We start from the raw sequence: 27,907 nt of genomic DNA, 5'->3' as shown, positions 1-27,907 counted from the left end.
GGGCTCCATGATCCCAGTGCTAGCTATGGCGCCTGGTCAGAAAAAAGGCGCGAAAGTAGTATCTGATGGACCAGGAGAAGGAGGGCGGGAGGGAGGGAGGGAGGGAGGGCCGAGTGACGACATGGCGTACAGGTACAGGAACAGGGAGAAACACAAACAACTGTCACACAGAATGGTCCCCCCAAAGATTAAACTGGAAACCCTGGGCTTAGCAGGCCGTTGATTTCACGGAGGAAGGGGAAGCAAATGAACACAGAACAAATCTATTTTTTACATCTTAAGGTGGCAGCCGACGCTGCAGCATGAGTGACAGCCATACCAGTACGATGATGATGGGTACCAATCATAATATACCATCATCTGCCAAAAGGCAAGGGGCTGCTGCTGTGTAGCAATGCAGCCCCACGTCTGCCAGCCCCACGTCCGCCAGCACCCAGCATCGCCCTCGGCCTCTTCTGGGTGCTTAGCAGACAATATTGGGCAATTGGCAGAAAATAGTATATTATGACTGGTAACCGTCATCATCGAGACAGTAGCATGTCTGCCCAGGTGGCCCTGATTGACAGCCACTCCAGTACGACGACGACGGGTACCAGTCATAATATACCATCGCCTGGAAGGGGCTGGTGCAATGCAGCCCTACGGCTGCCAGCCCCACGGCTATCACTCATGCTACACCGTCTACCGCCAAAAGGCAGTTAGCAGCTGCTGCTGTGTAGCAATGCAGTCCCACGTCTGCCGGCACCCAGAGGACATATGGTGACGGTGAGCTCAGCTGTGCTGAGCGGGCTCCATGTTGTCTGCACAGGTAACCCAGGTAACCCAGGTAAAAAGGCGCGAATCTATTGTCTGCCGTTGCTGTGACGGGGGAGGGAGGGGCCTGACGACATGTACCCAGAACCGCCCGCGACACTGTTTTGCATCATCCGGGCATTGGGATCTCAACCCAGAATTCCAAGGGGCGGCGGAGACTGCGGGAACTGTGGGATAGCTGTGGGATAGCTACCCATAGTGCAATGCTCCGGAAGTCGACGCTAGCCTCGTACTGTGGACGCGGTCTGCCGACTAGAGCACCTAGAGCATTTTATTGTGTGGACATACACAATCGGCTGTATACAACCGATTTCAATAAAACCGGCTTCTATAAATTCGAACTAATTTCGTAGTGTAGACATACCCTTAGGGTATGGAAATAAGATTTGGGTATAGTAGGTTGGGCCGGAATTACATAGGTCAGGATCCTATAAAATACCTTGTAAGAGAGCGCTCTTGAGTTTTTTTAGCTCTTAGGGTCTGCTATGTTCTATATTCTAAGCTCTTAAACTCTCTTTAAGTTCTTACTCTTCTAACTCCTGAAGCTTCGGTTTCTTGGAGTGCTTTTTCCAGTTTTCCTATACTCTGTTCTGTCTTCTATCAGCTCAGCTTGTGCAGTATAGTATAACTACTCAACATTCCTAACTATTGGGGAAGCCAGCACCATCGCGTAATCGGGCATGCCAGGAGTGAGGCTGGTCCTTTACCTCCTATTACCGGGCTCCCAAGGAAGGGTGTGAGTATGTTAGGTTAAGGTACTTATAATAGACATGTTACCACCAGGAGTTTTGGAATTCTTTTACTGTTTTGCAGTTATAAGCTTCATTGCATTCCTTATTTTTATGTTAATGTCAATAAAGATTTTATCAATTTGGTATTGTCCTCAGTGTACGCGTTCTTGCCAAGCATCCCGAGAGTCCTCTCCCGATATAGAAAGTTCTTGAACTCTGTAGTCTGAATTGGACAAGAACCTATAAATCTTCTGGTCGGATGCGATCAGTGGCGAGCCATAAAAACTAACTCATCAAATTCAGGTCAACATGGCTCTGGTCAGCACCACCGACCAGGCCATTAAAAGTCTGGTTGGCGGTGCTGTGGGTCTAAGGTAGGCTAGTCCCTACCTGTCCTGGCACTGCGCTGTGCCCCGGAAGCTGCCAGCAGGTCTTCCCTAGGCAGGGAGGGAGAGGGGCATGGGGCTCCGCGCTGCTGTCCTCGCCCCGATAACTGGCTCTGCACTCCCATTGGCCAGAAACTGAAGCCAATGGGGGCTGGGGGAGAGGTGCCTGTTGGTGAGAGCAGCGCACGGAGGCTCCTGCCCCCCCGTAACTAGGAGCCGAACCTACTGGCTGCTTCCAGGGCACAGCATGAAGCGAGGACATGTAGGGACTAGCCAGTCTGCCTTAGCCCCGCTGTGTTGCTGACTGGGAGCCACCCGAGGTAAGCCTGCACCCCAACCCTGAGCCCCAAACCCCTGCCCCAGCCCTGAGCCCCCCAAAACCTAGAGCCCCCTCCTGAACCCCAAACCCCTCATCCCCGGCCCCACCTCAGATCCTGCACGCCCAGCCAGAGCCCTCAACCCCCTGCACCCCAACCCCCTGCCTCAACCTGCAGACTCCTCACGCACTCCAAATCCTTTGGCCCCATTCCCCAGCCTGGATCCCCCTCCTGCACCCCAAACCCCTCATTCACGGCCCCACCCCAGGGCCCGCACCCACAGCCAGAGCCTTCATCCCCCTGCACCTCACCTCCCTGCCCCTGCCTGGAGCCCCTCCCACACTCCAAACCCCTCATTCCCGGGCCCACCCCAGAGCCTGCACCCCAGCCAGATCTGTCACCTCCCTGCACTCCTGCCCCAGCCCGGAGCCATCATTTCTGGCCCCACCCCTGAACCTGCACCCCCAGCCCAGAGCCTGTACCCTCTCCCATACCCCAACTCCCTGCCTCAGTCCAGAGCCCCCTCCCAAATTCTGAACCCCTTGGTTCCACCCCCCAGCCCAGAGTCCCCTTCTGCACCCCAAACCTCTCATCCCTGGCCCCACCCAAGAGCCCACACCCCCAGCCGGAACCCTCAGTTCCCTCCCGCATCCCAACCCACTGTCTCAGCCCGGAGCCCCCTCCCGCACCCTGAACTCCTCGTTTCTGGCCCCACCCTGGAGCCCTCACCCCCTCCCGCACCCCAACCCCCTGAGCCAGCCCGGTGAAAATGAGCGAGTGAGTGAGGGTGAGGAGATCAAGCAACAGAGGGACGGGGGAATGGAGTGAGTGGGGGCAGGGCCTCAGAGGAGGGGTGGGGCAGGGACGGGGCAAGGGTGTTCAGTTTTGTACTAGTAGAAAGTTGGCAATCCTAGGTCACCAGGCTGCTGAATCTGAAAGTCCTTCGGTTAGCACAGAGATATAAAGGTTAAGACATAGCCTGTCTGGCCAAGCCACAGCAACCAGTCAGCCAAACTGCTATGCACTTCATGTCAGGCTCTGTCTCTGACTCCTTCTCAGTCCAAGGTGAGAGGCCTGTGTCTTTTCAGAGAGCCACCCTTAACCTCACCATCCAACCTCACCTTTTTCTTTGGTCTCCAGCTGGGGCCTTGGCTCTGCTTCCCTGCTGATAGGTGGAGGGGGACTTCCTTCCTCTTGGCAGTTGACTACCAGGTGTCAATGTCCTGGCCCCTGAGGGTTTCCTGCTGTCTTTATTTGGACATGATTCAGAGCCAGCTGGTTCCTTAATGACCCATTCATTCCACCCCAGACAGCATGGTGGCACACACATCTCATATCTCCTGATCTGCCCCAAGAGCAGACTTAAATCTTCCTTCCCTCCCCCTCTCTGGGCAAAGTACAGTGGGAAACTGAGGCACACATAGGCATCTTTAAAAGATTACAGAAAATTCCACTTTGGCACAGAGGCCTATGAGGGTCAATGTTCCACAGTGGAGTAAAGCCCTCACTTTCTACCATGGCTTGAAGCCTCCCCAGACAGCCCAAGTGGGACACAGGACTCTGAGTGCGACCTGCTTCCGGGTTCCCAGTTCTCCCTCTTCTGAGAGCCCAGCCAGATCCTGTGACAGTCGGTAACCCCCCTAAGGCTTTATGGAGATATGCTTATGTATGTGTATATATATATATATAACATAAATAGAATGTGTTGTATGCTACATATGCCATGTAACATATCTCTCTAAAGGTTATGATCTACTGAATCTATTAATCCTATTTGTATGCATGTATCATTTTTGTACTCAAAGTTATGAATATTGGCCGTGTACTGGCTTGATTTCTAAATAACCTTAGTAGAGCATTTGGTCAGTTCCTGGAGAAAGGAATTTGCAAAGTTAAGTGTCCAGTCAGGAAGCACTTAAGGAACAATGCATCTTGGAATGCTCCAATCCACATAAGAAGTCTTCCTGGAGACATTCAAGATACCATGTGGGCAATGACTTCTGCCTGTAAAATCTGTGAGTCATGCTTGGACATGTGACTTACCCAGGTGACTCCAGAACTCCATCTTGGAGCTGGACTTTGCATAGGAGAGAGGAGAGGGTCTCCACCCACAAGAGAAAGTCTATTTAAGCCCGTGGGAGACCCCTCCATTTTGTATTCAGCTGGCTAAAGAGAGAGCCTCTCCACCCCCAAAGATACCTGAAAGAAACTGGAACAAAGGACAGTGACTGCAAGGGGTGTGAGTGATTGCTGGACCCAGACTAAAAGGAGATTAGTCTGTAAAAGGAAGCATTCTGGAACTGGTGAGGATTTTATCTGTATTTAGTTGAATTAGACATAGGCCTGGTCTACACTACGAGTTTAGGTCGACTTTAGCAGCGTTAAATTGAATTAAGCCTGGACACGTTCACACGACGAAGCCCTTTCTTTCGATTTAAAGGGCCCTTTAAACCGGTTTCTTTACTCCACCTCCGACGAGGGGATTAGCGATAAAATCGGCCTTAGCGGGTCGGAATTGGGGTAGTGTGGATGGAATTCGACGTTATTGGCCTCCGGGAGCTATCCCACAGTGCTTCATTGTGACCGCTCTGGACAGCACTCTCAACTCAGATTCACTGACCAGGTAGACAGGAAAAGCCCCACGAACGTTTGAATTTCATTTCCTGTTTGCCCAGCGTGGAGAGCACAGGTGACCACGCAGAGCTCATCAGCACAGGTAACCGTGATGGAGTCCCAGGATCGCAAAAGAGCTCCAGCATGGACTGAACGGGAGGTACGGGATCTGCTCGCCATATGGGGAGATGAATCAGTGCTAGCTGAACTCCGTAGCAGTAAAAGAAATGGCAAAATATTAGAAAAGGTCTCCAAGGCCATGAAGGACAGAGGCCATAACAGGGACACACAGCAGTGCCGCGTGAAAATTAAGGAGCTACGGCAAGCCTACCACAAAGCCAGAGAAGCAAACGGAAGGTCCGGGGCAGAGCTGCAAACTTGCCACTTCTACGCGGAGCTGCATGCCATTCTAGGGGGTGCAGCCACCACTACCCCAACCGTGTGCTATGACTCCCTCACTGGAGAAACACACAGGGAAGAGGGTTCGGGGTACGAGGAAGATGAGGATGGAGGTAATGTAGACAGCTCACAGCAGCAAGGAAGCGGAGAAACCGGTTTCCCCAACAGCCAGGATATGTTTGTCACCCTGGACTTGGAACCAGTAACCCCCGAACTCACCCAAGACCCTGAGGGCACACAGGGGACCTCTGGTGAGTGTACCTTTGTAAATATTACACATGGTTTAAAAGCAAGCGTGTTTAATGATTAATGATTAATTTGCCCTGGCAATCGCGGCCAGTACATCTACTGGAAAAGTCTGTTAACGTGTATGGGGATGGAGCGGAAATCCTCCAGGGACATCTCCAGAAAGCTCTCCTTCATGTACTCCCAAAGCCTTTGCAAAAGGTTTCTGGGGAGGGCTGCCTTATCCCATCCGCCATGGTAGGACACTTTACCACGCCAGGCCAGTAGCACGTAGTCTGGAATCATTGCATAACAAAGCATTGTAGCGTATGGTCCCGGTGTTTGCTGGCATGCAGACAACATCCATTCCTTATCGCTCTTTGTTATCCTCAGGAGAGTGATATCATTCACGGTCACCTGGTTGAAATGGGGCGATTTTATTAAGGGACATTCAGAAGTGCCTGTTCCTGCTCTGCTGAACAGAAATGTTCCCCGCTGTTAGCCACGCGGTGGGGGGAGGGGTGAAGTGATCATCCCAGAGAATTGGGTGTGGGAGGGTGGGGGGGTTAGTTGGGTTTGTGCTGCACGTTAACCTGGAAACCACAGCCCCTCCTTTTACATTGCAAACCCATTTTAAATGGTCAACCCAATTCATGCTTGATATGGGAAATGAGGGCGCTGCTGTTTGAAACCATTCCCACATGTTAAGAAGATTAAAAAAGCCAAAAGACTGTAGCTTACAATGGCTGCCTGCAAGCCAAAATCTGTTGCCTGGCACTGCGTGAGTGATCTCTCACACGAAACCGGCAGGCCCTCACTATAAGAGGAAAAATGCGACCTTGTAACGAAAGCACATGCGCTGTGTAATGTGAACAGCAAAATTTAACGTGAAAGAGTGTACCCATTGTTCTCTAAAATGTGTCTTTTTTTAACCACCTCTGCCTTCTCCTCCACCAGCTGCAAATGTTTCTCCTTCACAGAGGCTAGTGAAGATTAGAAAGAGAAAACGGAGGACACGGGACGATATGTTCACGGAGCTGCAGATGTCCTCCCACGCTGAAAGAGCACAGCAGAATGCGTGGAGGCAGTCAATGTCAGACTTCAGAAAAGCACAATATGAACGAGAGGAGAGGTGGCGGGCTGAATCGCGGGATGAACAGAGCAAGTTGCGGGCTGAAGATGATAGGTGGCATCAGCTTGGAGACAGAAGGCAAGAGTCGATGCTCCGGCTGCTGGAGCATCAAACTGATATGCTCCAGCGTACGGTTGAGCTGCAGGAAAGGCAGCAGGAGCAGAGACCGCCGCTACAGCCCCTGTGTAACCAACAGCCCTCCTCCCCAAGTTCCATAGCCTCCTCACCCAGACGCCCAAGAACACGGTGGGGGGGCCTCCGGCCACCCAGTCACTCCACCCCACATGATTGCCCGAGCATCAGAAGGCTGGCCTTCAATAAGAGTTAAAGTTTTAAAATGCAGTGTGTCCTTTTCCTTCCCTCCTCCCCCACCCATCCCGGGCTACCTTGGCAATTATCCCCCTAGTTGTGTGATGAATGAATAAAGAATGCATGAATGTGAAGTAACAATGACTGTATTGCCTCTGCAAGCCGTGCTCGAAGTGGGGAGGGCAGGGTGGGGGTGGTTGGTTTACAGGGAAATAGAGTGAACCGGGTCGGGGGGGTGGGCGGAGGGTTCATCAAGGAGAAACAAACAGAAGTTTCACACTGTAGCCTGGCCAGTCACAAAACTCGTTTTCAAAGCTTCTCTGATGCGCACCGCGCCCTGCTGTGCTCCTCTAACCGCCCTGGTGTCTGGCTGCGCGTAATCAGCAGCCAGGCGATTTGCCTCAACCTCCCACCCCGCCATAAATGTCTCCCCCTTACTCTCACAGATATTGTGGAGCGCACAGCAAGCAGCAATAACAATGGGGATATTCTTTTCGCTGAGGTCTGAGCAAGTCAGTAAGCTGCGCCAGCGTGCTTTTAAACGTCCAAATGCACATTCCACCACCATTCGGCACTTGCTCAGCCTGTAGTTGAACAGGTCCTGACTCCTGTCCAGGCTGCCTGTGTATGGCTTCATGAGCCATGGCATTAAGGGGTAGGCTGGGTCCCCAAGGATCACGATAGGCATTTCAACATCCCCAACGGTTACTTTCTGGTCCGGGAAGAAAGTCCCTTCCTCCAGCTTTCGAAACAGAGCAGAGTGCCTGAAGACGCGAGCATCATGTACCTTTCCTGGCCATCCCACGTTGATGTTAGTGAAATGTCCCTTGTGATCCACCAGGGCTTGCAGCAGCACTGAAAAGTACCCCTTGCGGTTTATGTACTCAGTGGCTTGGTGCTCCAGTGCCAAGATAGGGATATGGGTTCCGTCTATGGCCCCACCACAGTTTGGGAATCCCATTGCAGCAAAGCCATCCACTATGGCCTGCACGTTTTCCAGAGTCACTACCCTTGATATCACCAGGTCTTTCATTGCCCTGGCAACTTGGATCACAGCAGCCCCCACAGTAGATTTGCCCACTCCAAATTGATTCCCGACTGACCGGTAGCTGTCTGGCGTTGCAAGCTTCCACAGGGCTATCGCTACTCGCTTCTCAACTGTGAGGGCTGCTCTCATACTGGTATTCTGGCGCTTCAGGGCAGGGGAAAGCAAGTCACGAAGTTCCATGAAAGTGCCCTTACGCATGCGAAAGTTTCGCAGCCACTGGGAATCGTCCCACACCTGCAGCACGATGCGGTCCTACCAGTCTGTGCTTGTTTCCCGTGCCCAGAATCGGCGTTCCACGGCATGAACCTGCCCCAGTAACACCATGATTTCCACACTGCTGGGGCCTGTGCCTTGTGAGAGGTCTATGTCCATGTCAATTTCCTCATCACTCTCATCGCCGCGCTGCAATCGCCTCCTCGGCTGGTCCGGGTTTCGCTTTGGCATGTCCTGGCTCTGCATATACTCCAGGACAATGTGCGTGGTGTTCATAGTGCTCATAATTGCTGCGGTGATCTGAGCGGGCTCCATGATCCCAGTGCTAGCTATGGCGCCTGGTCTGAAAAAAGGCGCGAAACTAGTATCTGACGGACCAGGGGAAGGAGGGAGGGAGGGCCGAGTGACGACATGGCGTACAGGTACAGGGAATTAAAATCAAGAAAGGTGGCTGTGAATCAGGGAGAAACATAAACAACTGTCACACAGAATGGCCCCCCCCCAAAGATTAAACTCAAAACCCTGGGTTTAGCAGGCCGTTGCTTTCATGGAGGGAGGGGAAACAAATGAATACAGAACAAATCTATTTTTTACATCTTAAGCTGGCAGCCGACGGTGCAGCATGACTGATAGCCACTGCAGTACGATGACGATGGATACCAGTCGTAATATACCATCTTCTGTCAAAAGGCAAGGGGCTGCTGCTGTGTAGCAATGCAGCCTCACGTCTGCCAGCCCCACGTCTGCCAGCACCCAGATCGCCCTCGGCCTCTTCTGGGTGCTTAGCAGAAAATACTGGGCGACTGGCAGAAAATAGCATACTACAACTGATAGCCATCATCATCGAGACAGTTGCATGTCTGCCCAGGTGCCCATGATTGACAGCCACTGCAGTACGACGACGATGGATACCAATCATAATATACCATCTTCTATCAAAAGGCAAGGGGCTGGTGCAATGCAGCCCTAAGGCTGCCAGTCCCACGGCTACCAGTCATGCTGCACCGTCTACCGCCAAAAGGCAGTTAGCTGCTGCTGCTGTGTAGCAATGCAGTACCACGTCTGCCGGCACCCAGAGGACATATGGTGACAGTGAGCTGATCTGAGCGGGCTCCATGCTTGCCGTGGTATGTTGTCTGCACAGGTAACCCAGGTAAAAAGGCGCGAATCTATTGTCTGCCGGTGCTCTGACGGAAGGGGAGGGGCCTGATGACATGTACCCAGAACCTCCCGTGACACTGTTTTGCATCATTCAGGCATTGGGATCTCAACCCAGAATTCCAATGGGTGGCGGAGACTGCGGGAACTGTGGGATAGCTACCCATAGTGCAATGCTCCGGAAGTCGACGCTAGCCTCAGTACTGTGGACACGGTCCACCGACTAGAGCACTTAGAGCATTTTATGTGGGGACACACACAATCGGCTGTATACAACCGATTTCTATAAAACCGGCTTCTATAAATTCGACCTAATTTCGTAGTGTAGACATACTCATAAACTGGTGTGTTTTATTTTACTTGGTAATTCACTTTGTTCTGTCTGTCACTGCTTGGAACCACTTAAATCCTACTTTCTGTATTTAATAAAATCACTTTTTACTTATTAATTAACCCAGAGTATGTATTAATACCTGTGGGGGCAAACAGCTGTGCATATCTCTCTATCAGTGTTATAGAGGGTGAACAATTTATGAGTTTATCCTCTATAAGCTTTGTACAGGGTAAAACGGATTTATTTGGGTTTTACACCCCATTGGGAGTTGGGCATCTGAGTGTTAAAGACAAGAACACTTCTGTAAGCTGCTTTCAGTTAAGTCTGCAGCTTTGGGGCAAGAAATTCAGACCCTGGGTCTGTGTTGGAGCAGACGGGCATGTCTGACTCAGCAAGACATGGTGCTGGGGCCCCGAGCTGGCAGAGAAAGCAGAGGCAGAAGTAGTCTTGGCACATCAGGTGGCAGCTCCCAAGGGGGTTTCTGTGATCCAACCCGTTACAGATCCCTCCTCTGCAACAGGCCTGGGCCCACCCTTGCCATGGGCTGGGGGAAAGGAGGACTCTCTACCCATCGCAGCTCCAGGGATGAATTTGGTTCAGCATGCTGGAATATTAAGGCCCATCATCAGCCATGCTTTAGCAATGTGGGATGGGAAAGTGACGCTCATGGAAACAGGACTTGGGGCCATCTCCTCATCAGCTGAGCTCCACTGCCTCCAGCAGAAGGATGTCAGCTGACACCAGTGGAGGGTCAGACCACAGGCTGCTCTCTCCTGCCCAGATCCCCAGCACTTCCCCCCTTTCTGAGAAGCAGACTTTAGCAGCCATGTTTCTTCAGGGCAAGTGAAATAAGCCTGTCTTTGCTTCAATCGATCTTGCTTCCCTCTCCCTCCATACTGTGTTCACAGCTCTCTGCTTTATTTAAAGAAATCCAGGTTGTTTGAAATTGTTTTCCTCAAGGCTTCAACTCCGGCTATGTCTCTCTCCATCTCTCTCTCTCAGGAATATGCATCTAGATATTTCTTGTCAGATTCCTCTATCTTCGCGGTACTAAAGGGCAAAACCAATAAGAACACCCCCACTCTCCCATCGTTAAACCAGAAATCAACATTCGTTGATGATGCTTTGGGATTTTTCCATCTCTACCAGGGGAAAATCAAATCTATTCCAGTCCCCCAAGCAATGTGCTATGGCTAGATGGACCCCTGTGCTTCCAACATGCCATGCCGGCGTAAGGGGATAAGCCACATTAATGGATGCAGCATGCTTCAAAGGACTGGGAGGATATGTGGGATTGCTCCTGCTGTGGGAAGGGCAGAGGAGAGAATCCTCTTGCCCCTCCAGCTGGATTCATATTGCAAGCTCAGATGGAGGTGAAGGGGTTAAGCTCTGTGGGCTCTCTATCCCAGTAACACTGCCAGAGTTCAGTGGGGAGAGAAGCAAGCCACTGAGGATTAGCTTGTTTGCATGTCAAAGGGAGCAGGTGCCTCAGAGCAGCAAAGAATTCACCAGTTGGGAGCCTGGATGGGAGGAGCTCTGAAATCCCAGTGGCTTCTCCCCTAGCATGGTTTGCCCCTATATTCCCATGGTCCCAGCAGGTGCTGCTAGAAATACCTCCCTGGGAGTGTAGGGAGCTGGGGAAGAGATACCTCCTGGGGTGCTGTTAGAAGAGGCACGTGCAGGCAAGCTGGGAGTTTGTGGAGTACCTGAGTACTGTCCCATTGCGAAAATGGAGCAGTCAATGCAGGGCTTGGAGAATCTCCAGGGCTTTGCCTGGTCCCTGAGCCAGAGAGAGCTGCACTGGGGCAATTCACTGCAGGATGGAAGCAAAGAGTTTGGGGGAAAATGGATGCAACACATGCCATATGCACAGCAGTTCTGTCCTGTGGCCCAGAACCATGGAGACAGTGTTCTTTAGAGGCTAGGATAGAATGGGAATCAAGACCCCTGGGTTCTATTCCCACCTCTGCCACTGGTTAGCCACATGATCTTGAGCAACACAGCATCTAGGAACCACTCAGTGTCCTCAAAATGTATACATTTGGGGATACTGAAACCCCACAACACACTTGCACTGAAGCCAGAAAGGAAAGGAGCCAGCTAATAATTAGCCATTAGTCCTGCCAAGTTCATTAAACACCCCATAGAGTGCAACTGTTACCCATAGTGAGCACAGGCTCACTACCCTTGTGAACTTCTCCCCTTTCATGATCTCTAAGGTGGGAGGCCATGGGGCAGAAGGACTTGTTAACAAAGCACTCAGTCTTCCTGTTCCTGGGGATAGATGGCTCCTGCAGCCCAACACTCAGTCAGTGTGTTCCTGGGGTGCATGGCTGTCTCCTGTTAATAGAGAATTCAATCTGCCTGTTCTATGGGGTGTATGGTTGTAGCTTGCTACTGCAGCCTAGCACCCAGCCGGCATGTTCTGGGATGTATGGCTGTGGCCTATTAGTAGAGAACTCAAGTTGCTTGTCCCTAAGGGTGTGTTGTCCATTTTCCATATGCCTGTTACCTCCGTGGAGCAGGGGTGATGCTTTGGTGTCTGGTACAGTGCAGGACTGTTGGTGCCTAAAATACAAACAGCACCAGCACCTCTGGCTTGCTACAGACTCCCAGGCGAAGCATATTGCACCTAGTTTAATATTTGCTGCTTCTTTTTTTAACCAGATCTGGATCAAAACTAGAATCATGAATCCTCATCTAACTGAATTTCAGGGAAGTCACTTTCAAATCCCTAGATCCCAATTTGTTACTGTAGAGCTTGATCAGATCTGAATCTACCAGGGGTCAAGACAGTGGAGACCTCATAAAGAGCCACTGATCTTATGAGATTACAACCATTTGTGGGCAAAAGGGTCTCAAGAACAGTTGGAATAATTTCAGGGCTGTTCAATCCAAAACTTTGTGCTGATGCTGTGAGCATGAACTCCGCTACCAAGCTAAGCCAAGTCCAGATTCAGCCCAGCTCTGTTTACAACTGTCAAAGTAAAGAAATAAATTGTGCAAGAGGATGACAATGTGACCCCAAATGCCGGCATGTTTGCAGCCAGCCAGTCCTCCTGTGGGTTTGATATCACCGCCCAGTGCACTAACGCTATGGGAGGAAGAGAGGCGGGGAGGGACAATGGGGATATCTGAGCACCACCGACAGTCAGAAATCTCCCCCTCTACATAGCACAAACGTAGACATCCCTACCATAGCTTTAACTACAACCCTGTGCTTTAACGCAGACACAAGATACTCTTTCTACACTGGGCAGAGTCATCTCACCTGCTGTGTTTTGCTCCTTAGGCTAAAGCTATTGTGCCAACATAAAATAAAAGGCAGATGGGTTTAGCTCTGTCTGCTGTGTCGCATCAATTTCCATCCTAGTTCCCAAGCTCCCGTCCTGTTGGAAATTGGTTCTACACAGCCCTGACTGGCTTGGGGACAAGGCATAACCTTCCCAGAGATTCTCTGAGCCCTGTTTTGATCACTCAGTTTTCACAGTGGATCAGCAAAAACAGCACTCAAATTTCCTTTTCTCCCCACCTGCACCATGTCTTACCAGAGCTGGTGGATACATACTGGGCCCCAGCAGAAATTGGGTCAGAACATTGGACTGGGACCACCAATCATTCTTACTTTTCTAGGGACATTTAACAAAGTGGTTCTCACTAGAGAGAAAGGATGGTTCAGTGGTTAGGGTGCTGACCTGGGACTTGAGAAATGTGCTCACCACAGACTCCTGTGTGACCTTGGGCAAGCTGGCCTCAGTTCCCATCTGTAAAATGGGGATAACAGCACTGCCCTGCCTCCCAGAGGTGTTTGTGAAGATAAACAGATTAAAGACTGTGAGGTGCTCAGATACTGCGGTGTTGGGGCACACCTTAGAGCCGTGGTTCTCAAACAGAGATTTGAAGACCTCTGGGGGTCTGTGAGCAGGTTTCAGGGGGTCTGCTAAAGTAAACCAGAGAGCAGGGCTGATATTAGACTCACTGGGCCAGGGGCAGAAAGCCAAAGCCCGAGCAACTTAGCTTCACAGAGCCCACTATGGTATCTGGCCATGGGCAACTACCCTCATTGCTACCCCCTAACGCCAGCCCTGGCTTTTACTCTCCTGACTCTGGCACAGATTGGGCCACCGTGTTTTTATAGCATGTTGGGGGGGGAGGGGAGCTCCGAAAGAAAAAGGTGGAGAACCCCTGCTTTAGACAGCTTTTAGCATTAGAATCTCCTGTGCCTAGCAGCATGAGGCAACTCATTTCCCCCATCTCTGTCTGTTCAGATTTAGATGTTTGATTCCATTGTAAGTTGTCTTCATGATGGCAGCATTCTTTTTGGTCATCCTTTGTTTTCTAGGACTTTCTTCTCTTCCCTCCAAGTGGGATCCAATCTGAAATGCACCTCATGCTTCTGTCACAGGGTAACTTGATGGCATGGCCAAATCACTGTAGCCGTCTCTGTCTGACTATTGAGTCTGTAGTCTGCTGGCCTGTGTGGTGCAACATTTCCACATTGGTTATACAGTCTCTCCTATGAATTCCCATGATTCTTCTTAATCAATGCCTATGGAGTGTATTCAGCTCCCTGTTGTGAACTTCCAACATCTGCCACATTTCTGAGGCACACAGTAGTGTTGAGTAGATAGTAGAGTTGTACAATCTCATTTTAGTGTGTAAATGTATCTTGCTACGCTTCCAGGTGTTTGAAAATGGGGAATCCACTGGCTTTGTCGAGTCTTGCCTTAACTTCCTTAGTGAGCTAGCAACTAGTAGCTATTGTATTTCCCAGGTAGATAAAGACATCAATTCTTTCATACTCTTCCTATAAATCAGACATCTGCTGGTGTAGACAGCATTCTCTCTTATCTACATGAACTTGGTCTTCTGAATACTCATTTAAAGTCCCACTTATACTCATTCAGAGTTTTTTTCATTCCATCCCGGTGTCCAGGAAGACTGTATCATCCACAAAATCTAAATCTTGCAGCTTATCTCTAGCCCAAACACCACCACCTCAGCAGCACCTGTTGCTCTTCTGAGCAACAAGTCTATCACAATGCAGAAGAGAAGTGCACAACCTTGCCTTATGCCAGTAGCAATCTTAAACCATTCTGGCTCCATTCTCGGCACAGACCCATCATACAAAGCTTTTATCAGATTAACTCTCTTTGCTGGAATTCCATAGTATAGCAGAGGGCTTCTCTGTGGACACTATCAAAGGCTGTCACTTCTCTGTGGACACTATTAGATACAGACCCCCCCCAAATACTGTCAGATGTACTTGTGTGTGCCTCAAAACTCAGATTCACCCTGTTGTTTCCTAGCTCTGACTTCCACTGCAGCAGAATGCAGCACTGAAGGGATTCATATGTATCTATTGGACTCAGCATCTGTATTTCAAATAATAAAAAAGGGACTTATGAAAGATTGGAAGAGGCTGTTTATGTCTCTGGTTACTGGGAACTCCTGAGAGCAAGGCTTTGAAAGTCAATAGCAAGATTCACTGATCACTTCTGCATTGCATGGGTACCCACACAGCCATATGAAACTCTCAGGGTCATGTCCCATCATGCACTGGCTCAGAAACCTGGAATGGATTCTCTAGAAGATGCGTTCTTCCTAAGTCCTGGGCAGAGATCCACAGGGGATGTCCTGCCCTATCATTCCAGCTGATGACCACCCCCGAATTGTGGCCTGCACCACTGTCGCAGCTGGTAATTTCCATGCTGTGATCTAGCTCCAGACCTAGAGGTGTCTTTCCATCATTGCACCATGGTCTTTTGAGTGCGCCATATTTCAGCCCTACTGCTGCATTAACATGAGCTTTTGAATTTAACTGAGTGCAATAAATAAAATAGTAAAAGACAGATGAGTTCCTTTGAGGAGCCCAATACACTTTAAGAACAGTGAATGATCTAAGTTCCGTAGTGCCTATGGGAGGAAGGCAGGTATTAATCAAAGCACAGAGAGATAGCTAGTCAGTGGCAGAACCAGTAAGAGAACCCAGAAGTCCTAGTTTCGTCCTTAGCCCCTAGTCCCCACATGACATGGTTCTGGTTGTATTACTTAGATGGCAAGCTCTTTGGGGACAGGACCATCTCTTTGTTCTGAGTCTGTACAGTGCCTAGCATGGTGAGGCTGGTGCTCCCTTATGACTGGTGCTCCCTCATGCTACTGTAGTACAAATAAATAACAGCAACAGGGCAGGGCTGATTTCCACATGGCATGTAGACTTGTGTTAGAGTGGGAAAACTTTCTCTCGTGATCTTTATTTTGTCCTGATCACAGAGGCCCTGGAAGGACAGGCCATGCCTGGGCCAGGACACCTGGATGCAGAGTGCTTTTTCACAGTCCCAAAGATCAGGTTCAGGAAATGCTTTTTGTGACAACAACATCATTTGTGAAAGCTTGCTTAAGTGGGCAACATTGTTTATCCCTGAAGCCACTCGCTGTTACTCGAAATGGCATTGGTTCATCACAGCTAGCAGCTGCTCTCCCTCTCTTCCTGGCCTGCATCAGGGATCATGCCAGTCCTCGAAAGGTCAGCATTAACACAGGGTTCTCATCATCAGGAAATTATTGACAGCAGCCCTTCTTAATACCATTATTCCATTTCCAAATGCTCAGCCTGCCTCACACAGCGGGGACAATATGCACATCAGCCTTCTGCGTGAATGAATATGCTCTCACACAGACTGGGAGCCTGGACACTAACTGCCACGTGTATCTCTCCCTAGGCTGGTTCTTATTTGCAACATGCTTGGCACGCCTGAGTAACACACCTGTCTGTCAATATAAAGAATACAAATGCCATTTGGATGTTAAACAAATTATATTGTAATGGACCCATCAAGAAATGCACATTAAACATGTGATATTATTTACTGTAATCCCTCTTTTTCCTCAGCCACTCCTCATGGTATATTCCTGTATCCAATCATTGCCTCTAAATCTGCATTGTAAGCTCGCTGGGGTAGAGACTTTTTTTTTTGTCTTGTAAAGCACCTACCCATAATTTAGGTGCTGTATAGATAAATAACTAATGAAAAGCATCAAATGTTACAAAGTATTTCCCCTAATATTTAAAATGTACAGGTGGGGCACTTTGAGCAGATGCCATTCCCAAACGCACTGCACACAGTATGTAAAGTCCAAATGCTTCCCTGCCTGCGGTTTGGCTTTAGTAACACGCAAAAGAGGTATTAGACAACAAAGTTCAGCTTGACCCCTCTCCCCAGGCCTGCTGCTCTTTGGGTTCCTCACTCAGGACTGCTCAGACCACACCATAGGTCCTCTTTCCTCAGGGAGCCACTCCCAGCTGTCTCTAATCCAGGCAAAGTAATGTGCCACCTGTCTCAGGGAGACAGTCCACTTAACCCCTTTCCAGTAGGATCAACTCCTGCTGATGGAATGGAGTGTTTCAGGCACATGCTGCCAGCCTGTTACAGGCACAATACTATTACTCAAATACAAGAGTATATTGGACCTGATTTTGCTGAGCAGGAGCAACTCTCATCACTTCCAGGGCTGGTTTTATGATGTGAACATGCTTGAGTTTTGAAACCCCAAAACTCATCTCACTGGTGTCCTCTCCCTGCTCCAAGCATGGCATTGAGAGGTGAAAGGCTGCTGTGCTAGCTACCCCATGGTGCTGTCTCAAGCCTACATCTGTGACTCTGCACTTAAAAAACAAGCAAGCAAACCCACTCTTCATCCCTAACCCAGAGCAGACAGAACAGAGTGGCCATCCAACTGGCAACCCTCTGCAGCCCTCCTGCAGCCTCCTCATGGGCAGATGGAGCACTCGTCTACACAATGCTCCTCACCATCCAGCCCCACCAAACCCACACTGGCACATCACAGCCAACGCACTGATTCAGGCAGACGTCTTGTCACAGTAACAGCTTCTGCGAAGAGCTGCCTGGAGAAATGCAACTAAGGGGTGGGGAAGTGCTGCCCGCCTGCTGTCTAATGCTTTGGCTCCACCAGCACTGTGACGTTGCACTCCATATGTTTTATGGAAATATGCTAATGAGTGAGAATATAATGTAACTGGAATATGCTTTATGCAAAAGGTCTCTTGTAAGGTATCATTACAAAGCTTATAATCTACTGAGTGTGTTCATCCTCTTTGTATGAATGTATCATTCTTAAAAAGAACAGGAGTACTTGTGGCACCTTAGAGACTAACAAATTTATTAGAGCATAAGCTTTCGTGGACTACAGCCCACTTCTTCGGATGCATATAGAGTGAAACATATATTGAGGAGATATATATACACATATACAGGAGGATATATATACATACATATATATTGTTTATTAATATATATCTCCTCAATATATGTTTCACTCTATATGCATCCGAAGAAGTGGGCTGTAGTTCACGAAAGCTTATGCTCTAATAAATTTGTTAGTCTCTAAGGTGCCACAAGTACTCCTGTTCTTTTTGCGGATACAGACTAACACGCTGCTACTCTGAAACCTGTATCATTCTTGTATCTAAAACTAGAAATATGAAGTATTACTCTGAGGTCCTATTGTAATTATACAAAGTATGAGCCATTAATGGTGGCTGAGGATCTTGATGGCTCCCATTGACTAAGACAATTGGTTGTGAATGGGTGTATTTAGCTGCAAGCCTTCCTGTGTACATGACATGGGTAATGAAGAATGAGGTCTTACAGTGACATGTGACCATGTCACATGATACTGGAATCCATCTTAAACCTGGTGCTTTTCCATTTAGAAGGAGGGGTGGGTACCCAGAGAGATGAAGGATTCCCGCCTTGTGCCAAAGCTATAAAAGGGGATGGAGCAGGACAAAGGATCTGCCAGTCATGAGAAATCCCCTAGTTACCACCTGAGCTGGAACTAACAAGGACTGTACCAGGGGAAAGGATTAGGCCCAGACTAGGAAGGAGTCTAGTCTGGGAAAGAAGCTTATTGGAACATCTCCGAGAGTGAGATTTACCTGTATTCAGTTTCTTAATGTATTCAGCTTAGACTTGTGTGTTTTGTTTTATTTGGCTTGGTAACTTACTTTGTTCTGTCTGCTATTACTGGAACCACTTAAATCCTACTTTTTATACTTAATAAAATCACTTTTGTTTATTAATTAATCCAGAATAAGTGATTAATATCTGGGGGAGCAAACAGCTGTGCATATCTCTCTATCAGTGTTATAGAGGGCGGACAATTTATGAGTTTACCCTGTATAAGCTTTATACAGAGTAAAACAGCTTTATTTGGGAGTTGGGTGTCTGGGTGCTGGAGACAGGAGTACTTGGTGAGCTGTTTTCAGGTAAGTCTGCAGCTTTGGGGGCGTGGTTCAGACCCTGAGTCTGTGCTGCAGCAGGCTAGCGTGTCTGGCTCAACAAGCCAGGGTTCTGGAGTCCCAAGCTGGCAAAGAAAACGGGCCCAGAGGTAGTTTTAGCACATCAGGTGACAGTCCCAAGGGGGTCTCTGTGGCCGAACCCGTCACAAGCACAATGGTTAACTGCTTGTGATAAGGAGATCCCAAGCAGAGCAGATCAAAGGCAGAGTTGCTGGCATAGGCAGAGAGTCACAGAGGTATCTAACGCCAAGGAGGTCATGCGTACAAAGCCTTCCACGTCACCCTGTAGTGCGATTGACTCAGAATTCCCAGGCCAACAAAAACATTGTGACAGCTCCAGGAAAGCTGGGTAATTGCAAGCTTCTTTATGCCAGAGTCAGGTTGCAGTTACACTAGGGAAAGAGCCCCTGAAAGCAGATTTGAGTTTAACAAGGAGAAACCCTCCAAACAGTGGACAGCCACAGAATTATTTCAGGGAAGTTCTAGCCTTTGTTAGACAGTAGGTCAGATGGTGCCCAGCCTTATTACACAGGAGGGCCACATAAACCTAAGCACAGCCTTATATGGGCCAAACAGATTCCTTATATTTTAATGAGATTTAAAGTCACCTGCATTGATTTTTATTTTATGTTCAGCTTGTTTTGTATGTATTTAAATAGGTTTTTTCTATGTACAGTATAGTGTGCTGAAGCAGGCCACGGTCCTTATGAAAATGCTCTGGTGGGCTGTGTACGGCCCGTGAGGTGTAGATTGGGCACCCCTGGACTAGATGATCACAGTGTTCCTTTCTGGCCTTGGAATCTATGAATCCAATGGGAAGGTCTAAAGCACACAAGCGTAGGAATGGATGGAAACTCAGAGTTAAAGGAACTCCAGGATAACCTTAACTCTGCTCCCAGAAACCTGCCTCCTTATTCACCAGCCACATAAGGAATACAAGTACTGCAGTGACTGTTGCTGACATTGCAGACTGGGGCACAATTCTAACTGCCTGTTGATGGGAGTTGGGTATCCAGTTTCCTTGGGTGCCTTTGAAAAGCCCAAATACCAAGCCTAACGACACCCACAGGCACAGGGAACCCAATCACCTGTCATGAGGGGACTCTATTGGGAAGGTGTGATGGGGACTGGATAACTCTTTGCAGGAGGCTGTTTGGCCAGGAAAGAAGCATGCCCCTGGGCAGTGATACATATAGAGCAAGTGGGTGGTGCACAAACTAGTATGGGGCAGCGTATAGCAGGGGGAGATGTGGCTCTGATCATCCTCACTGAAGACGCATGGTGGGATGGCCGTATTATAATTAGGACCAGTGTGGGGATGTTGAGTGGAATGCCCATTTAGAAGGGCTCCATAACACTTACGCCCGGGATAAGGGAACTCAGCAAAGGTTGAAAAGAAAATGATCCAAGTTTTCAGGTCAGAAAAGCCACTTAACTGAAGAGGTGACTCTGATAGTAACAAGTCACAAACAGGTTGTTCCACCAAACAGGTATTCCTTGTTCGGAGTCAGGTTAAAGTTCAGGTTTTGAATCAACTACCCCATCAATGCAGCAAAGGTACCTGTGCCCAGATGGAGAGAGTCCCCTGTCTTGCAGCAGTATCATGGACCCACGAGCAGTTAGCAGGGTACTGGAGCAAGCCAGAAAGGGTTAACCATGAAACAAATGCTGCCTGAAGTCCCAAAAGCTGTGAGTAAAGAGGCGTGTGTCAGCCTGCTGCCTGGCTAAAGATGAATCAGGAGCCTTTGTCTGAGGACACTAATGGGAAATGACTGGAGAGATGACATGCTGGGATGGCAGAATTATCAAATATGATTAGCTAGCACATGCATTCACACAGCGAAAGCCATTAACCTCTGCAACCAGAGTAGCTGCCCTCCTCCTCCAGCCCCTCCCCAAAGCCCTTTAGAGTGCGGTGGATCTACAATGCATAGATTATTGCCATGGGGCTTGTGATGGGACCGATAGGATTTCTGCTCCCCTTAAGGAAGGAGATGAGATGCTGATAGTTGCACTGACCCTTATGTCCAGATCTGCCATACGGGGAAGGGGAAGATGCTGTTTTTCTCCCCCCAGCCCCTGTCTGGAACCAAAACAGAAAGCGCCTTTGAGGAGTATGTTTCTGAAGGTCTAGGCACACAATCTCAAGCTGGATGGCTTCTGATTGGCAGCCCTGCTCACCCTCTACACTGCAGCACTGAGACACTCCAAGAGCCGATGGACCACCCTATTCTCTTAATTCCACCTCTGCTGTGGGAGGAGTTTGAGGTGGCCCTGATGATCTGCAGAAAGAAACAGCATTTGGGGCTTATGCACAGGAACACAGTCATTTTGCTGCACATTGGATCTTCACAAGCAGGGGAGAAGATGTGCAGCAGGAAAGACGAGTCAGAGAGTTTCTCATCAGGCAAGGCCATAGCCAGGATCCCCTAGGCAGGAACAAGGGCTCTGCACTTCCCTACAGTAAAACTTTAGGCACCAATCAAGGATGGGAGGGAATCAGGGGAGGCAGTCCTGTGATGGCAAGGGGGAGATAAAGCTGGTCTCTGCAGCCCAGAGATGCTCTAGAGGTGACCTTCAGCAATCATTGTGGTATTATTCTTCTGTCAGAGGTGGGTCAGAACCAAGGCACAAGATCCAACCCCCCCAAATTTCTGACTGTTTCTAATTCAGATCTGAACACTGTTGCTTGAGTCCCTACTGTTTACTTTGGGGTGGTGAAAGCTAGAATAGGGCGGTGGCTGTGGACAGTGTTAAGCTGTTCTCAAGGAAGCTGACTGCAGCTAGAGAAGACTAGGTTTTGCCATCAGCTCAGAAGATGACCATGATTCAGCAGGGAGGTGAAAGCACCCCAGTCTAAGAACTGAGTCTGCTGGAAGATCTAAGCTACCAGAGGAATCATACTCAAATCTGGAGCCAGGCAATGCATTACAATCCTAAGGTTCCCTAGCTGGGCTGAGGTTCGAGCACCTGGCTGGTGGGATCAGGCAGTAGTGCATGAGCTGAAGCAGTGTGAAGCTGGGCCAGCATGCACCAAACAGAAGGCTCTGCCAAAGCTACCACAAAGAGATAGCATTTAGGGGCACAGCCTGGATTGAGAACTGCAATGTGGAATAGATGTATCATTCCAATCACAACAGAAAGGGGGCTGGCACCCCAGAGCCTAGCCCCCAAGTGAAATGAGTTTGACAGGTTTCACTCAGGCTCCTGTCCGTGGATATCCCAAAGATCCCCACCCAGTTGGCAATGACTGTCTGCTCAGGAGATGTGGTTGTTACTCATGGGAGAGGGGACTAGTAATCAGGACTGAGGTGTGCTGGCAGAGCTGTATGGGCATCATTTCAGACTTAGCCTTGATTAGTGCCCTAGTAAACTGCCAAGCAAAATGCCACCTACATGATTTCTCATCGCATGCGTATTTACAACCCTGTGCTCTAACTCACGCCCTACTTGGGTACTCAGGTTAAGTGATGGAAAGATATACAAAGTCTGATTAAAGGAAAAGGGGGGAATTCCCTTTGTGGATTCATTTTATAATTTGATTGCTAAGAGCAAGACCACGGCTGCCAGGTGTGACTCACTTAGGGATTTGCACAGCCCTCACTGCCCTTCCCCCGCCCCTGCATGGTGACATCTATTCCGGCCCACTCCTCTCACTGCTGCCTGTAGTGAGGTACAGCAAACTCACAAGCATACCCTCAAGACTGGCTCTTGAGCCCTGTCAATTCTATCCCTGACACTGATTGCACCCGAAATGAACACAGTCTCCAAGTCACCACTGAGGATCAAAGCAGCAAAACATAAGAAGGACCAGCCCTTTAATAAGCGTGTTGGCGGCTCTAAGGGTATGTCTACTCTGTAATGGAACACCTGCAGCAGGCCCATGTCAGCTGATTCGAGCTTATGGGGCTTGGCCTATGGGGCTGTAAAATTGCAGTGTTGGTGTTTGGGCTCAGGCTGGAACCTGAGCTCAGGAACCCCGCAAAGAGGGAGGGTCCCAGAGCCCAGGCCCCAGCCTGAGCCCGAACAACAACACTGCAATTTTATAGCTCCACGAGCTCAAGCCAGCTGACATGGACCAGCCATGGGTGTTTCATTGCCGTGTAGACAGACCCTAACTCCACTTCCTCCATGAGAAGGAAGAATTCTGTGACTCCATCCCCTTGGGAGGATCCCATGGCAGAAGAGAGGCAGTCAGCAAGAGCCAGACCTCTAGCTGGGAGCAAAGTGCCTTGTGTAGCGCTGGGTGGAGAAAGGGTCATCCTGGTTTGGGAGGATTGCGAGATTCCAAAATTGGGTTTTGTTCCCATTTGGAACAAACATAAAACATTCAAAATTCTCTGCGAAACAGCTGCCCAGAGCCCTGATAGACCACAGGGGGAATGGGGGATGGGGGGGGGGGGGAGAGAGTTGGAGAGTGTGGGAGCCAGGCAAGAAGTGAGGAGACTGGGAGCCCTGGCTCTTGGGCCATTTGCCCAGTAGGCTGCTCCAGAGCCAGGGACCCTGGAAGCCCAGGTTGCTGAGAGCCACAGACCTGGCAGCTGAGATTCCCAGGGCTCTGGGCATCTGGCTCCATGGCAGCTCAACAGACCAGCTGTGGAGGAGCAGGGCAGGAAAGCAGGCTGACATCCATCAGAAACCTGGCTGATTTCTCTCAGAATCCCACTGAACTTAGCCTGTTCCTGTGGAACATTTCCATTTTGATGACTCGGCAGATTCCAATGGAGAAACTGTTTCATCGAAATGTTTCTGACCAGCTCTAGGCTTAAGCTTTATCTAAAGGCCCTAGGTGATGAGTCAGAGCTGGTGAACCAGTCTTTCTAGGTGCTATAGGGCTCTCATCACTGTAGGATCTGAGCACCTCACACCCATTATTATCCTCATAGCCCTCCTGTGAGGAAGGAAGGATTATCCCCATCTCAGAGGTGGGGACCTGAGATACAGGGCAGAGTAAGGCCTTGCCCAAGGTCACAGAGCAGGTTGGTGATTGAACCACTACCGCTATCAGTGAATGGAGTTACTTCTTTTGCTCAAGTGTTGGCCCGTGGGATCCAGGGGGCGAAGAGAGGCATTATAAGCCTAACTCCTACAGTGGTTCTCAAACTTTTTTTTTCGTGGACCACTTGAAAATTGCTGAGGGTCTCGGCAGACCACTTAATGATTTTTCCAGCCAAAATGCCTGGGGCTGGACTCCCACTTAGGCATCATAATAAGGGCCACACTTTCACACTGCTTAGTCCCCAGTAGTTCCCATTGTGATGCTGATGAACAGATTGTCTAAAGGGTTCAGCGTATGGACCCAAAGAGTGAGATCTTCCTAAAATCTGGCCATGTATTTTTGGTGGCCAAAACTCATCAGCTGGAAACTAATAATAATTTGGGGAAGGGGAAGGAAGAAACAGACGAAAGTTCTGGTTTTCTTCCTTGTGTGATTAATGCTGTTAAATAAATGTATTTAGACATCTGGTAAGGAGGGCTGCAATACATATACATACCCACCAGCTGGGCCTTAATTCCAGCTCCTGCCAGACACGGCTCAGTCAAGGGGAGATGCAGGAATTAGGTTGTAGCACAGTAAAAAGGCTGGGGACAAAGGGAGACAAGGAAAAGGGGAGGAACAAACGCTTTACTAGCACTGATTCCATTTCTAAACTCCAGGCAGCACTACCTTTGGCACCAGCTCCGTGCAGCATCCTCACTGTAAGACAATCCATGTCGTATCTTTAGTACTGTAGCACATGGCTCCCTTCTCCATTCTGGCAGGAGCAGGAATGCTTAAAGACACATTGGCCCCCTACCTGGGGATATCCTTGGTTGGTGACTCGGAGAACATCGAATGCCACCATGGAGGGGTCTGGAAATGTGATGGTGGTTAAATCAATCGCAGGAGAGGCAGAGGGTCGCATCTTCATGGCTTTTCTGTGATGGGAGGGAAAGAGTGATCAGGTATTCTGCGAGACATTTAAAGATGGTAGGTGACTGCTCTGTATCTCTCGGTTTATTCACAAAGAATGGACATGGACTAGTGGACTCTGCTATACTCTGGCAGATAATATTCAAGGTGTGCCCAGCTTAGAAGTGAGTTAGTGCTTTCTTGGCAGGGTGTTACCTGTGAATGGAGTGCATGTAACATGCAGATTGTGGAAAGGCAATAAAATGTGAAGCCTTCACAGATATTTTCATAGTCAAAATAGAACCGTGCTTTAAATCCTGCTCAGGGGTGGCTCCAGGCACCAGCGCATCAAGTGTGTGCCTGGGGCGGCAAGCCATGGGGGGCAGCCTGCTGGTCGCCGTGAGGGCTGCAGTCAGGCTGCCTTTGGCGGCATGCCTGCGGGAGGTCTGCCAGTCCTGCGGTTTCCGCGGCAATTTGGCGGCGGGTACGCCAAAGGCGTGGGACTGGCGGACCTCCCGCAGGCATGCCGCCGAAGGCTGCCTGACTGCCGGGCTTGGGGCGGCAAAATACATAGAGCCGCCCCTGATCCTGTTCCTTCCATTCAAACCCTGGCTCCCCCCAGTAGAGTGTATACAATACATATCCTGACACTTCCAGCACACCTCTGAAATATGTTCTTGTGCCCATGCTAGCAGCTGCTGGGCTCCTTTGTTCCTGTGTGATTGTCAGGGTGCCCCTTGCCCCCTACTCACCTGTATGCATTAAAGTTGTTCACCACTCTGGCAATGGCTACGATAGGACCTTGGGGATCTGCTAGAGGATTCTTCATTCCCTGGAGGAAAACCTAAAAGCCAAGGAAAGAGCAAGGTTAATACCAAGCACCCGTGAGCGGGCATGGCATCACCTTGGTGGAGGGACAGGGCACAGCCTAGGAACACAATAATGCAGCCAGCCTAGCACAGACTGATCTTGGCATAGCTCAAAGGGGACAAAGCTCAGCCAGCCCTTGGGAATCATGAATTGTGCTACACCATGCTCAACAAGGTGGGGCTGGAGAAAGCTCTTTTTGGCAGGTATAAACTGTGAAATGAATTTGAGAATAGCTTGTTAGATTCCTACTGGCAGCTCTGAGCTGCTCTCTTTTTCCAAGCTCCTCTGCCCATCTCTGTCCTAGCTGAGTGCACAGTGAAGTGATACAGATAGTGTTGTGACATCATGAGCACTTTCATGGCAAGAGGCTATCCTGTCCCGATTTCAGGATTATGATTTCACTGGCTTGCAGTGCATCAGCATTGCTGCATGCAGGGACCAGCACTGGAACAGCAGGGGGTGCTACAGGGCAGGATGGACATACATGGGCTGAGCTGGACAGGAATGTAACAGCAGGGCTGGGTTGAGGGGCACAGGCAGAGTAGTGGGTGGGAAGCCTGCCCAGCACCCACCCACACTCTACATGGCTCTTATAACGGCACATCACTTTCACGAGCACCCAATTCAGCCAGCAACTCAGCTGCTGGCTGCCATGCCCTGGCAACTCCCTGCAGGCATCTTCCCACAAGGTCTGCAGAGCAGACTGAGGACAAGGTGCATTGTACCAGTGACAGCCCCACTCCAGGGGATTAAATAACCCCACACTGAACCACTCAGGCTTGGGCTCAGGTGTACTCTGCTATCTGCTCCCTACTGCCCTCAGGGCAGCCAGAAATGTTCGCTCAACGCTGCTCTGCTCAGTCAGGACTTGCCAGAGAATGAAGGACCTGAAACTGAGGGCCTGCTCACAAGCCTCAGTCAAGAGCAGAAACAGACTCAGAAGGCATCAGAGGCAAGGAAATAAATTTGGAGACATATGAGCACTCATGAAAACAACAGTCCCACTGCAGGGTTCTAGAGCACAGTATAAAAATCTATACAGAATAGAATAGATCAGGTGAATTTGAAGAGCAGCTAGCCAAACACTCAAAAACTAACAGCAATTTTTTAAAAAAATACATCAGAAGCAGAAAGCCTACTAAACAATGAGTGGGGCCACTGGACGATCAAGGTGCTAAAGGAGCACTCAAGAAAGACAAGGCTGTTGCAGAGAAGCTAAATGAATTCTTTGCATCAGTCTTCACTGAAGAGGATCTGAGGGAGATTCCCACACCTGAGCCATTTTTTTTTATTGAATCATAGAAAGATTAGGGTTGGAAGAGACCTCAGGAGGTCATCTAATCCAACCTCCTGCTCAAAGCAGGACCAACCCCAACTAAATCATCCCAGCCAGGGCTTTGTCAAGCTGGGCCTTAAAAACCTCTAAGGATGGAGATTCCACCATCTCCCTAGGTATTCCAGTGCTTCACCACCCTCCTAGTGAAATAGTTTTTCTTAATATCCAACCTGCACCTCCCCCACTGCAACTTGAGACCATTGCTTCTTGTTCTGTTTAGGTGACAAATCTGAGGAACTATCCCAGAGTGAGGTGTCATTAGAGGAGGTTTTGGAACAAACTGATAAATTAAACAGTAATAAGTAACCAGGACGAGATGGCATTCATCCAAGAGTTCTGAAGAGCTCTGGGTGTCCCTAAACTCTGACTGCCAGAAGCTGGGAGTGGACGACAAGGGATGGATCACTTGATGATTACCTGTTCTGTTCATTCCCTCTGGGCATCCTGGCATTGGCCACTGTTGGAAGACAGGATACTGGGCTAGATGGACCATTGGTCTGACCTGTATGGCCGTTCTTATGTTTTTATGAGGGTGGAAGTGTGTTCCAGTGGTTAGGGCACTAGCCTAGTGCTTAGGAGACCTGCGCTCAATTTCTCCACCCCCAACACTGTCAAAGGATGTGATTTCCAAATGGGTCATTGGGGAATATCCACACTTCCTTTGGTAAGGCTTAAAGGGCTCCAATAAAATAAGCATCAAACCTAAATCTTTGACCAAAAACTCAAACTGAACTAAACTCAACATTAGGAAAACTTCAGTTAACTCCTTAAAAATGCCTTTTACTTATGTTATGTGTCTCTTATCTTC

General features: G+C 49.3%; 1 protein-coding gene across 3 annotated transcripts in view; it reads right to left on the bottom strand.

Moving 5' to 3' along the window:
* Nucleotides 1-27,907, bottom strand: part of CCDC33 (coiled-coil domain containing 33) — a 316,889-nt gene that overhangs the window by 155,868 nt on the left and 133,114 nt on the right. For all 3 annotated transcript variants that reach the window (XM_054042405.1, XM_054042406.1, XM_054042407.1), the window contains exons 7-8: nucleotides 25,646-25,737; nucleotides 24,799-24,919 (exon numbers count right to left, since the gene is read on the bottom strand). In XM_054042405.1, the coding sequence (XP_053898380.1) occupies nucleotides 24,799-24,919; nucleotides 25,646-25,737 (213 nt within the window). The remainder of the gene's footprint in view (nucleotides 1-24,798; nucleotides 24,920-25,645; nucleotides 25,738-27,907) is intronic.

This window comes from Malaclemys terrapin, chromosome 10 (genome assembly GCF_027887155.1).
Source record: "Malaclemys terrapin pileata isolate rMalTer1 chromosome 10, rMalTer1.hap1, whole genome shotgun sequence".
NCBI lineage: Eukaryota > Metazoa > Chordata > Testudines > Emydidae > Malaclemys > Malaclemys terrapin.
The sequence above is the reverse complement of the archived record's forward strand: the minus strand, read 5'-3'. Positions and strand labels throughout refer to the sequence as shown.